The sequence below is a fragment of the Phodopus roborovskii genome, unplaced genomic scaffold, assembly GCF_943737965.1.
Source record: "Phodopus roborovskii unplaced genomic scaffold, PHOROB, whole genome shotgun sequence".
NCBI classification, from domain to species: Eukaryota; Metazoa; Chordata; class Mammalia; order Rodentia; family Cricetidae; genus Phodopus; species Phodopus roborovskii.
The window spans coordinates 27,099,729-27,113,314 of record NW_026126434.1 but is presented as its reverse complement, the minus strand read 5'-3'; the positions used below and the strand labels follow the sequence as shown (position 1 = coordinate 27,113,314).

Genomic DNA, 13,586 nt, shown 5'->3' with positions numbered 1-13,586 from the left:
ACATGGATGGTTATGAGCTCTGGGAACAGAAAGTGCTCCACAGACATGGAGAATCGCTCTCCTGCTCACTGGGGAGCTGCTGTCTGTGATGAGCTCCCTGTGATAAGATGGCTCTGCCCTTCTGGAGCTTGCTCCTGGAAGGTTGGCTTTGGTTTTTCCTCAAACCCTGACCCTTTCAGCTGTCTTTTTGCCTCTTTTCCAATCTTAACCACAGAGGTATCTGACCCCATGCCCCTTGGGGGTGGGTAGCCAGAAGCTGTTACCCAGAATCAAAGGTGTTGCCCCTGCTGCCAGGTTGAGCTTTCTGCATAGTCCCAGCCTGGGTGCCCCCTGGGGCAAAGCCCTGAGTATTGGAGTGAACTGCAAAGGTGGTAAAGGGAAAGCAACACAGAAGCATCCCATAGTCCTTTTCTAACAGACACTGAGGAGAGGGTTTGCCTCTCAGGCTGGGACATGGAATTGCCTCCTCAGTCCTACTCAGTCTGGATCAAGTTCTTTCATCCAGAAGATTGCTTGAACTAGGCGGGGGAGAGGGCAGGACAGTAGACTGGGGAAACAGAGTCAAGGCTTTCGTTTTGGGGTGTGAAGGGTCGCATGCCAGCCCCTCCATCACCTGGTTATTTGTAGAACTGAACCCTTGCATGCTTAGGTTTTCAGTGCCTTGGTGCTTGGTTCTGTAGCTTTTCCCTTTCTCTCCTGCTCAGAGCCTGTTTCCTTTTCTGCCTCCAGATCATCGATCCCAAGATGCCCCGAGAGGGCCTCCTGCACAATGGTGTCCCCATCCCTGTCCCTCCACTGGACGTGCTGAAGCTGGGCGAGCAGAAGCAGGCCGAGGTTGGAGAGAAGCTCTTCCTTGTCCTCTTCTTTGACAACAAGCGCACCTGGTGAGTGGCGCAGCTGCTGTAGGACCCATGCCAGGGTGCTGGCTCCACCCCGTATGAGGAGGATACTTCAGCTGGCCCATGCTGCTTGTGATAGCTAGTCGTAATGACACTAGCTAATGGTGCTTAGAGTAAGGGTGGAGTGGACCTCATTGGGTGGTTCTTCAAGAGGAGTCTTTCATCAGGTAACCCAGAAAGCCGTAGGAGAGGGACCACAGTCCCAGGTAGAAGGAAAAGTCTAGTGATAGCACACTTTTGAGCAGAGGGCTCAGCTTTTGTCTGGAGATCTTGGGAGAGTTGTTGGGAATTGGGGATCTCTGTGCACCCTTAAGCTGACAGTCACAAAATTTCACCTGTTCCTTGAGATAGGCATGACCTTGGGTAGGCAGCTAGTTACCAGAAAGAGACTGAGCTGAAAGCCAAACAGAGCACTCCCCACAGCTGAGGGAAAGTATGTCCCAGTCCTGAGGGAGTCTGGGCAATGTGTTGTCCTTTATGAGGGGCTTGGTGGCCTGTGGCTAACAAAGTGCTGTCACCCCTGGCTCTGTGTGAAAAGGAGGTAGAATTGCTGGTAACAGACGCCCAAGAGCAAGGCTCAGGCCTGCAGGGTTACCAAGCCGCCTGCTGGATAACAGCTGGGGCTCTCCAGTCTGCCTGCTTTCCCCTATGCCTTGCTTGACCTGGTAGCGTAGCTGGGTCCAGATGAGCCTCTGTAGGTTCTCCTGAGCCGCATCTCAGCTGTGCTTGCATTTCAGGCAGTGGCTTCCAAGGGACAAAGTTCTGCCTCTGGGTGTGGAGGATACTGTGGACAAACTCAAGATGTTGGAAGGCCGAAAGACTAGCATCCGAAAGTCGGTACAGGTGGCCTATGACCGTGCAATGATTCACCTGAGCCGAGTCCGGGGACCCCACTCCTTCGTCACCTCTGCCTACCTGTAAGAGTGGAACTGGGCCTGTCTGCCTGCTTTGCCTCTCCTCTGTCCCTGAGGCACAAGAAGCCTCTTCTGCCCCTGCCAAATGTCTGGCCGGCAGCTTCTTTCTCATGGCAGACCCTGACTGGACTGGGTCTCCAAGGGCAAGGCCCAGTATTGACCAATCATGTGGTTCCCCTGGAGGCCCGCTGTGTGCCAAAAACTCCCACCCGAGGTCCCTGGGGATATCCCACTGAAGAACCACTTAGAAGTAGAAACAGCTGAGAGTCTTGGCCAGCCAGGGAGGTGGACCTAGCCCACAGGGCAAGAGGTCCTAAACTGCTTTTCTGGGGCCAACTGCTCCCTCCATGCCTCTCCAAGCTAACCATACCTCAGGGCAGGCAAGGTTCTGATACTGATCCCAGAGATGTGCCAGGGTCCCTCAGAAACCCACTGAGCTCCCTCCCCTTCCCACATCACCCACTCACACCTCGTCTTCTCATCCTCCATACCTAGCCCAGGCTCTCCCTTCCCACATTGCTCTCCTTTCTCCCTCGTGCCAAACTGACAGCAACATCACCAAATTGATCTTTTTCTTTGATGCCCATTTCCTTCCTGGCCAGCTGCTATGTTAGATAGGTGTCCGCCAGGCACCTGAGCCGCAGGTAGATAGAAGCTAACCCACTTGTAAGGACCTTTCCCTCACCTGCAGACTTCACCACTTGTGCTGCTGACATGTCCAACCCAGCTGCATGCACTTGCCCTGTGGGTGGAGTGGGCTTCCTGTCCCCCATCTTGCCGAGGGAGGGCCCCGTCCCTACACAAGGCTTAATGGATGTTGAGGATGGCGCATGCCGACCAACTGGCATGCTGCCTGTTCCTCTTCCCTTCTCCTGCAACAAACTTAAGCCTTACTGTTGTGTCCCGTCACTGAGGGGGCATGGGCTGCCCCTCCAGCGCCCTCCCCTGACTCTGCTGCTCCTGCTTCCCAGAGCAAGAAACACAGCCTTTTTCTTTCATACCCTGTCTTCAGCCTCCCCACCTTCACCCCTCCAACCTCCTCCCTCACCTCCAAAAGGAAGGAAAACAAACTGTGAATGAGGAATGCTGGCTGATAAACCAACGCAACCTTCAGAGGCTTCTGCTCTTGACGTTTCTTTTCACCTCCTAAGCACCAAAGCCACAGGCGGGTTTGCAGACCGCTGATTGCCATTTTGACTTATACCTTGATGTTATTTTTAATTGTTTTAAATTTTTCATAGGGGAGTTTTGGGCAAAACAAAGTCCCTGGGGAGATCACTGCCATTTTTACATACTCAGACTTTTAAAATACTACCAACCGACCACCAACTTCTTACACATTTGGGACATGAGCCAGAGTTTAAAAGGGAACCAACAAAACTCACAGAGAGGCCAGGATTCTGTCCAGTAAACAGTGCAGCAACAGCTGGGACAGGACGTGGTGTATATAACTGTAAGATACCGTCATAAGTTATTCAGGCCTATACTCTCCATTATCAGAACCCTCCACTGTGCAGCCACGCAGTGTGGTCTAGTTAAAGAAGCCCATGCGGCCCCCTCTCCCCAGGTAGTTGGTCAGCTGTGGACTCTGTGACCCTTGTCTAAACCTGTGTTGTAAGATCTCGGGGCTTTCTCCTCCCCTCCCCCAACACTTTATCTTGTATTTTTCAGTCTCTGAGTCCCATTTGAAAACCTGCTCTTTTAGAACAGGATGCGGCTCAGATCCTGCTGTGGCACGGGGCCTCATGTCTCTGTCGCGTCCGCTGTGAAGCACACGATGCTCTATTTATTGTAGAAAGTGACTTTATTTGCCTTCTAGAATTGTTTATAACAGATGGTTATAAGAGAGGTAATAAACAGAAAAATCTATGCCTGTAAAGAATACGAGAGTTAATTTTACCTACTATAATATGATGTCTTATTTTCTCTCTGAGAAATAAATGTTCCAATGGGCAATAGCTTGCTGTGCTGTATTTGGTATCCTTGGTGGGGCATCCTGTTTTAACTCCACCCATTCGCTCCTCTGAAGGCAGAGTCATTAAGAATGGGCTTGCCTGTCCTTTGGATCTCACAGGTGGGTGTGAGGAGCATCTCAGACTGGGGGCAGGGGATTGAGGATGGTCCTGGGGGTTCTCACTGGCAGGGGTGGGGAGGCTGAAGATGGTTCTGGGGGTTCCCACACCTCTACTGTTTCCATCTCTGGCCAAGACCTTTTTTGAGCTGTTCTGGGGAAGTTCTGGGGCTCCATTAGCATCCTGGCACCAGTCTGGAGACTAGAAAGATCTAGCTTCCTTTGCTGTCCCTTCAGCAGATGGGCAGCTGGGACACAGAGATTGGTGTCACCATCTTAGACCTGGAAGGATCCTTGCAACTGGCCTGGTCTTCATTTTACAGAAATGAGTACTCAGACCAGCAAGATTAAAAGATATGATCAAGGTCAGTAAGCTAGAAGTGGGACCCGAGCCTGGGTCTAGCAGCTTCCTGGGCTTGATGATCTGGCAGTGATTTCTGTGTTTGGGAAGGGACATTGTGTGTGGTACACGTGGCAGCTGGAGGCTGATGTTGGGTGTCTCCTCAGTTGCTCTGACTGGCCATCAAGCCCCAGATTCCTTCTATCTCCACCTTCCCCATGCGATTACAAGTGTCTGTCACAGGGCTCTCCCCCACCCCCACCCCGCCGTGATTCAGGTCTTCGTGTTTATATGGCAAGTATTTTGCCAACTTTGCCATCTCCTTAGCCCAGAGAGGAACATCCTGTAGTACAGACATGAGGGAGAGATGCTCAGGGGCAACTTGCCTCTGAAGACCCTGGGGGAATGTCCTAGTGTCCTTCCTGCGAGCACCCTCTGTGTTTGTGATATGGTTGAAGACACAGCTCTTCATCACCTTTCTAGAGCCTGATTTGTATGACATGGATGAAGTGCTTCCAGTGTTCAGATAACCTTGTGCTCTAAGGATAATGCAAAGGTACCCTGGCTTGTAAGCCACTACCCACAGCTCTGAGGCCAATGCAAGGGGCCTGAGGCAGAGAGGGTGTGAAAAGATAAGTTTGCTTAGCCAATAGTTAAGTTTCAAAAGAAGGAAGCAGTTAGTTTAAGCCTTGAGAACTGGGTTTAAAAATCCATATTTATGGATTGTATTTTGAAATACAAAGGTAACTGTAAAAATGTAGAGGGTGTGTCAGTTACTTTTTTTTTATTGCTTTGACAGAATATCTGACAGTTTAAGTAAAGAAGGGTTTATAGCTGGACATAGTGACGCAATCCATCTACAAATCCCAGCACTTGGGAGGCAGAAGCAGGTGGATCTCTGAGTTCAAGGCCTGATTTATAAAGCAAGTTCCAGGACAGCCAGTGCTACACAGAGAAACTCTGTCTCAAAAAAAAAAAAAAAAAAAAAAAAAAGCAAAGAGGGAGGTATTCTAGCACACAGTTCCTCCAACTCAGATATTGGCCTATCTCTGCCTCCCAAGTGCCAGGTTTAAAGGCATGTGTCACCACACCTACACCTGCCTTCTGTGAATATTTTAAATGAAGCACATAAATCTCTTTTATGTGCATGTATATCTGTGAGGGTATTGGGTCCCCTGGAACTAGAGTTGCAGACAGATGTGAGTTGCCACATGGATGCTTGGAATTGATCTTGGGTCCTCTGGAAGACCAGCCAGTGCTCTTAACCACCGAGCCATCTCTCCAGCCCCAAATCTTCTTGGTTTTGTTTTTTATAACAAAATTTCTGTTTCCCTGGCTGTCCTAGAACTCACTCTATAGACCAGGCTGGCCTCAAACTCAGAGGTCTACCTTCCTCTACCTCCTGAGTGTGGGATTAAAGACTTGCACCACCACACCCCACAAAACACAAATGTTTAAGCTTAAAAGCAGCATCCAGGGGCTGCATCAATGGCTCAGGGGTTAGAGCAATTGATGCTTACCCTTCCAGAGAACCTGGTTTCAGGTCCCTCAACTAACATGCCAGCTTGCAGCCAGCCACCTCTAACCCCAGTTCCAGGGGATCCAAACTGGCCTCCAAGGTTACCAGGCACATACATGGTGCACAGATATACATTCAGACAAAGCACTTATATACAAAAAACAAACAAACAAACAAACAAAAAATTGGGATAGCCAGGTGGTGGTGGTGCACACCTTTAGTCCCAGCATTTGGGAGGCAGAGACAAGCACATCTCTGTGGGTTTGAGGCCAGCCTGGTCTACAGAGTGAGTTCCAGGACAACCCAGAGAAACCCTGTCTCTGGGGACTGGGGTGAGGGTGGGGAGCAAATTCCATGTATGAGAGAAAACATACACTCTTAAGTCCAGCTTCTAGGAATCCATTGCCTTCTTCTGGCCTCCAAGAGTACTGTACAACCATGCACATATCCATACACACACACACACACACACACACACATAATTAAAAACAATCAACATGGCAGGCAGTGGTGACACACGCCTTTGATCCCAGCACTCGGGAGGTAGAGGCAGGCAGATCTTTCTACAAAGCTACACAGAGAAACCCTGTCTGGGGGTGGGGAGGTTAAATTAATTGGGTGGAGGGGATTTACTTACAGTTTAAGAGAATTAGCCCATAATTGTGGCAGGAAGCAGACAGGCACAGCGCTGGAGCAGTAGCTCACAGACTCACATACTGATCTGTAGGCAGCAGGCAGAGAGACATACTCCCAGTGACACATCTCCAACAAGGCCACATTTCCTCATTCTTCCCAAACAGCTCAACTAGCTGGTGACTAAGCATTCAGATATCTAAGCCTGGGGGTGGGGGGAGGCGTTCCCATTCAAACCACTGTGTGTATTAGCTGGTCAGAGGGACAACTTTAGGGAGTTGGCTCCCTCCTTCCACCATGTGGGTCCCAGGGATCGAACTCAGGTCCTCAGGTTTGTTGGCAAATACCTTTACCCACTGAGCCATCTTAGTGAACCTAACTCTTTTTAAAATTATTTGTGTACATGTGTGGCGCTTTTGCAGGCATGTGTGTGCCATGACATGAATGTGGAGGTCAGAGGCAAGTGCTTTTACCCACCCCTAGCCACACCAGCCACGCTTTTACATCACAAGGCTAGTAACCCTGTAGAACAGGTCTCTTCTATCTTTCTGTCTGTCTATTGCAGTGCTAGGCTGGGGTGAGACCTGGGACCCTGTATAAGCCAGGCATGTGCTCTGCTACTAAGCCACTACATTCTGTCCCTAATGTCCCTTTCGATTGAACACAGCAGGCTCTGATGCAACAACAGAGCAAGGTCACTGACTCCGAGATTAAAAGGGACCAGAAGAGCCCACTTGCTGTCCGCTGGCCTTGGTCTACAGACGGACCCTGGATGAGGAAGCCACAGAAGACACTGAAGTTACTTCAAATGACTCTGTCAGCTCCAGGGGAGGCTGTTATCAGAGACGATAAGGGTCAGGGAGACAGAGGCTTTGTGAGTAGAGGCTTTGTGTGGAAGCCAAGTTCTCAGACAAGATTGCAGACTCTCCTGGAGCTAGAGCTGAGGTGTAACCTAAGGAGAGAGAACACATGGACTGTCCTGGGTTGGCCACAGTTGGCCCCTTCCCCATGCCTCTTGTTTTCAAGGGGTTGGGGGGGGGAAACACTGAAATGGCCAGGTGATGGTGTCTCACACCTTCAATCCCAGCACTTGGGGAGGCAGAGACAAGCAGATCTCTGTGAGTTAGAGACCAGCCTGATCTACAGAGCCAGTTCCAGGACAGGTTCCAAAACTACAGAGAAAACCACCAACAACAAAAATCATTGGTTCACCAGGTTAGTCTGGGATAGATTAATTGTAAAAACAAACAAAAACAGCAACAAAAACATTGAAACAGGCCCTCTATGATTAAGGGGAAGGTTTTTATTGGAGATAAGAGAGCAGCCAGAGGCATCTGGGGGAGTCTGCTGTGGCTGTCTCTCAGGGAACAGGGAGAGAAGACAGGCAATTGCTGGGGCTGTGGGAGCAAAGACCGCAAAAGTGGTCCTGCCAGTTACAGGGGTTATGCTGCTGCTGGAGGGGCAGGTTATCTGCAAAGGTGTAGAAAGTAACATGGGCTCTGACCTGCGGGAGGCTTGAGTTTAATGGGACTAGAAGCTCTCTCTGGAGACTGAGTGCTGTAGGAGTGGATAAGAAAGTCACAGCTTTTCCTGGCAAACAGGAGCCACTTTGCATGGTTTCTAAGCAATGCTGAGTGTTTACCAGGTAACTCAATTTTGGACCGAGCCAGTGTGTCTGTCCTTTTGGAGGGAGATGAGGTGCCCTTTGGACCTGACACACCTGTGGTGTGCTCAGGGATTGGCTGTGGGCCCTCCCTCTCCTGGTTCCACCCCTCACACCTTCAACTGCTCCTCCCTTCCCTCACCTGCATGTCTCCTCTGTCTTTCCACCTTAGCTTTTAGGATTTTAAATTTGTGATCATGTGATTCAGAACTCCAAGTCCAGGAAAGCCTCTTTGTTCTCTTGTTTTTACTCCCCATCTCACTTCCGGGGCCTCGGAATTACAGGTCTGTGCCACTGCACCTGGACCTTTGTAGCTTCTGGGATTGAAACTCGGGTCCTCACACCTGCAACACACATAATTTACTTCTACCCCAGCCTTCTGCTAATCCCACACTCACACTTTTTTTTTGAGACTGGATCTCATGTGGTCAAGGCTAACTTTGAACTCCTGATTCTCCTGCCTCTGCCTCCCACATTCTGGGATTATGGGTATGCGCCACCATGCCCAGTTATAGCTTGCTTTTATTGCACCCACAGCAATGGTTTTGAGTCAGTGCAGTGGGTGGTCTGGCTGTGACATGGAGTGTCCACTCCAGTGTCCCACTCTAGGGAGGCATCATAATTGCTTCCTCACTGTGGATTGAGGGCTTCTGGTGTAGGGACAGCACTGCTGTGAGTGCTGTGCTTGTTTCTCTAGGGTGTCTGTGGAGCCTGCATAAGGATTCCCCTAGGGCCCAGGCAGAGTCCTGGGGAATGCACTGTTTGCCCCATGTGGTTGCAACCATTCCCATACCTGCCAGGAGTTTCCTGTGGATCAATGTTTGTGTTTTCTGCACTCATCTAGATAAGATGTTGACTTGACATGATGGGTCCTCCCCACCCTGGCTAGAGTGGTTCTCACTGCCAGGAAGGGTTACACCATTATCCCTTCTTTATACTGCAGAGAGGGTAAGCAACTTGGTCAAAGTCACACAGCCAGGAAGTGGCAGAGCTGGGATTTTTAAATTTGAGTCTAGAGTGCTGAGCTCCATTTCCCTCCCTCTCCCCACCAGGGACATTGTCTTTCTTTTTCCCCCTTAATAAGCTCTCTGTGACACCCAAGAAGAGGACCACAGCACTCCGTGGTCCTGTGTCCTGACTCCTCAGTTAGGTTCCTTTTGCAGCCCTTCCTCCCTCACACTCTGGCTGTCCTGGCAGGTCCAGCTTCTGGATGCTTTTGGGGAAAGGGCATGTGGCAATCACCTCTGTGCCTGGCACACAGTAGGACAGCAGGTGCTCACCTGGGTGAGCTTGGCACGCTCTTTCCTTTTCATTCCTTCTTGAGGGGGCTCAGGATGTATTTGGCTGGCAGTGTTTGCCTGGCGTGTATGGGGCCCTGGTGTCCTTCCTCAGCACCACTGAAAACCCAACACTGGGGAGGCAGAGGCCTGAGGAGCAGAAGTTCAAGGTCACCCTTTGCAAGTTTGAGGCTAGCCTAGAGTGGATGAAACCTTGTTTCAGGGAAATCAAACGAAACGCCTCTTTATGGCACCCTCAAAACCTTGCCAGGGCTGTAGAGAGCTCAGTCCCACTGCCAAGGTGAATAGCCGAGGCTTGCGATGCCCTGGTGTGCCTTTGCCTATTTGTCCTTTCGTGGCCTCCTATGCCATGGTAGAAACCCAGGACCTCTGACTCCAGTGACCACACTGCCTCCCAGTGGCAGCCTAAAGGCAGCTAGGAGAGGGAGAGTAATTCTATACACAGACATGCTAAGGGTTGTTTGTTTGCCTGCAAAGATCAGAAAACATGGGGGCCAGGGTCTGGAGGAACCTCCCCTGCAGTTGTCGGAGTTCATCTGTTTCTTAGAAGCAGAGCAGGCAGAAGCCACCCCTGTCCCCATCATGCAGGTGTGAGAGCAGCAAGACAGAGCCGCTTCCCTGGCCAGCTCAGTGTCTTGGGTGGCAGCTTTGAGACCTATGGGAAGGAAGATGGTCCAACCTCAGCCTGGTAATGATCAGGTCTACTTTTCATGACAATGACTCTCTTCCATTGTGGGTCCTCTTTTATTTGTAATTTGTGTGTGTGTGTGTGTGTGTGTGTGTGTGTGTGTGTGTGTGGTGTTTTGCCTGTGGGGATGTCTGTGTACCATTGGTGCCAGAAGAAGGCATCAGATCCCTTGGAGGTAGAGTTACAAATGATTGTGAGCTGCCGTGTGGGTGCTGGGAGCCAAACCCAAGTTCTCTGCAAGATCAAGAGAACCCCAAGCCATCTCTTCAGCAACCTGAACCCCATATGGTTCTTCTTATACTATGAGACTCTTTCCCAAATGTAAACTTGAACTGTGGTATTGAAGATGTCTTAAAGGGATAGAACATTTGCCATTGGAATACCATCTGTTGTATTATATATCAAACCAAGGGCCTTACACATTCTAAGAGGCATATTCGTTTTAAAACCAAAAATTGGGGGTGTGGAGAGATGGTTCATTGGTTGAGAATAGTTCATATACTATTCTTTCAGAGGACACATGTTCAGGTCCCAGCATCCATGTGGTGGTTCACAACCACCCATAACTCCCATTCTTTTCCCCACCTCCACAGGCAGCTGGCACGCAAAGCAGTGCACATGCCATACTCAGGTGAGATGCTCCCACACATAAAAACTTCAAAATCTAAAACAAAATAAAACATTGTTTAAAATTATTTTAAAAAATTTTAAGATAGGGTTTCATTAGGTAGTCTTGACTGGCCTGGACCTTGCTCTATTGATGAGGTTAGCCTGGAGCTCAAGGAGATCTGATTGCCTCTGTATGTCCCATTATTCCCAGCTTTAAATTATTGGCTTTTTGAGAGCCATGGAGATGGCTCAGTGGGTAATCATGCTTTGATTAGCCTGGGGACCTGAATTCATTTCCTGGAGTGCACATGGTAGAAGGAAAGGACCAGATCCTTCAGGTTGTCCTCTGACCTTTGCAGGCAAGGTGGCATGTGTGCCCACCCTACACAAGATAAATGAGTAAATAAATGCAACTTTTTTGTTACAGTCCATGAGCTCACAGAGATCCGCCTGCCTCCCGAGTGCTGGGATTAAAGGTGTGCACACTACCCTGCTTTAATGTAGCACATTTTAAAAATTACTTAACGTTTTAATCAAAAGCCTACAAAGTTCGTGCAGACAACCCAGTCTGGTCGTCTGGAACTCAGAGTCCTCCTGTCTCAGCCCCCTAGTGTTCAGATCACGGACAGACACTACCACATCCTGCCTAACTCACTTCTCCACGAACTGAGTCAATGTCCATGTACCAAGCACAATAAATTAAGAATAACAGCGTCTACTCCCCACAAGTCCTGTGCTGCTCATCTCCATTTGGCTTGGCTGGATCTGGAGTTACCTGGGAGACTCATCTCTGGACCTGGCTGTGGGCATTTCCATAGAGAGTTAACTAAGCAGGGGAGACCCAAGTGGAATGTGGTGACACAAACCCATGGGTCAGGGTCCCCAGCTGAGCACAAACGAGCAAGTGAGCTGAGTGCCAGCACCATCTCCCTGATTCCTGAGTGCCCATACAGTATGACATGTAACGTGAAAGTTTCTAGCCCAGCAGGTCCCGTGGCCCTTGAGCCCCAAATGAACACACAGATGCTATGTTAATTATGAAATTGTTGGCTGATGGCTTGGGCTTCTCTTTGACTAGTTCTGTCTTAATTATTGACCTATCTATCAATCTGTATATTGCCACGAGGCTGTGGCTTACCCGGTAATGCCCGGCATGATGTTACTCCTCCGGAAGCATCAGGACTCTGTCTGATGGGCTCACTCTGCCTATCTTTCCCAGAATCCTCCTCATCTCCTAGACCCGCCTATCTTGCTGCCCTACTGGCCAGTGTTTTAATCATCAACCAATAAGATAAACATGTACAGAAGACCATTCCCCATCATTCCTGCCATCATCATTGTGATAGACCATACCCTCAACCCACGAGCCTAAACGCCCTTCCTAAGCTGCTTTTCTCCAGTATGTTGACACAGCAACATGAGAAGCCACTGATACAGTGTACCATGTACCATGACAACATCCTATTTCTCATTTGTTAGGCTTAAACTAGGCACAGCAGTGTTAGATAATTTGTGAGCCAGTGAGATGGACTTGTGGGTAAAAATACTCGCAGCCAAATCCAAAGACCGGAGTTCAATTCCTGGGTCCCACATGGTGGAATGAGATGCTGTTCTAGTTTGCTTTTTTGTTGCTCTGATGATACCATAACCAAAGCAGTTTGGGGAGGAAAGGGTTACCAGTCCTTCATGGAGGAAGCCCAGGCAGGAACATAGAGACAGGACTTTCTACGGGCTTGTTCCCACACTTACATCCAGCTTCCTTTCTTATACCTCAGGCCACCTGCCTAGGGACCACACTGGGCTCTCCTGTATCAGTTAGTAATTCAGGAAATACCCACAGGCCAGTATGATGGGGCAATTCCTTAATTGAGGTGTTTTCTTCCCAGGCAAGTAGACAGCTGAAGCTAACTATGACAAGAGTCTACTCCAGAAATTATCCTCTGATCTTCACATGCACACCACAACTCACACACACACACACACACACATACATTTTGAGACAAGATGTGGCTGTGTAGCACTGTTTGGCCTAGAACTCACTATGTACACCAGTCTGCCTAGAGATTTGCCTGCTTGTATCTCCTGACTGCTGATATTAAAGGCACTGTACCAACATGCCCAGTTTAAAAAAAATTTTTTTTTTTTTCAAAGACAGGGTTTCTCTGTGCAGCCCTGGCTGTCCTGGAACTCACTCTGTAGACCAGGCTGGCTTTGAACTCAGAGATCTACCTGCCTCTACCTCCAAAGTGATGCACTACTACCGCCAGACTAAAAGTATATTATTTTTAATTCATTTTTATTTTATGAATATAGCTATTTTGTTTGCATGTATGGCTTATGTAACATGTGCATGCAGTACCTCTAGAGGCCAGAAGAGGCCACCAGATTCCTTGAAACTGGAGTTGCAGATGGTTGATGTCCCCGGTGTTGGTGCTGGAATTCAAGCCCAGGTCCTCTGCAAGAGAAGCCAGTGATCTTTTTAACCGCTCAGCTGTTTTTCTAGCTCCCAGATATTAAAGTAAGTAAGTAAGTAAGTAAGTAAATAAATAAATAAATAAAACCTCCCTTCACCCAGTTTTGTCAGCTGTGTCCCAGTTTCTTGGTTTGCCAAAGGTATCCTGCCTCTCCCTACCCTCAAGCTGAAAACCAGGCATTATCGACCTATGAATCACTTTGCTCATCCAACCGGTCCCACACCCAGGGCTGTCTGTGGCAATAGCTTTGCTGACTAGTTGTCACTCAGCCTGGCCACCCTGTGTGCCTGGGTCACCAGCCTTGACCTCACTTCCCGTCCACAACTCTCCAGCTGGAGTGCCCTTCAAGCCCTGTTGTGCTCTCTGTTTCCTGGTCCACATGGAGGTCACGTGTTTCCCTTCGGCCCTTGCCTCTTTCTCTTCCATACACTCCAAACTACATCTGCCTTGGACTTTATTGCCTTCTCATAATGATAGG

General features: G+C 49.2%; 1 protein-coding gene across 5 annotated transcripts in view; it reads left to right on the top strand.

The window, feature by feature from the left end:
• The window catches only part of Brpf3 (bromodomain and PHD finger containing 3), an 84,115-nt gene that overhangs the window by 29,763 nt on the left and 40,766 nt on the right, over positions 1-13,586 (top strand). For 3 of the 5 annotated variants that reach the window (XM_051187103.1, XM_051187104.1, XM_051187105.1), the window contains exons 12-13: positions 730-884; positions 1,637-3,771. In XM_051187103.1, the coding sequence (XP_051043060.1) occupies positions 730-884; positions 1,637-1,820 (339 nt within the window). In that variant the 3' untranslated portion in view covers positions 1,821-3,771. Of the gene's footprint in view, positions 1-729; positions 885-1,636; positions 3,772-13,586 lie in introns of those variants that run through there. The other 2 variants (XR_007834685.1, XM_051187106.1) reach the window with 2 other exon arrangements.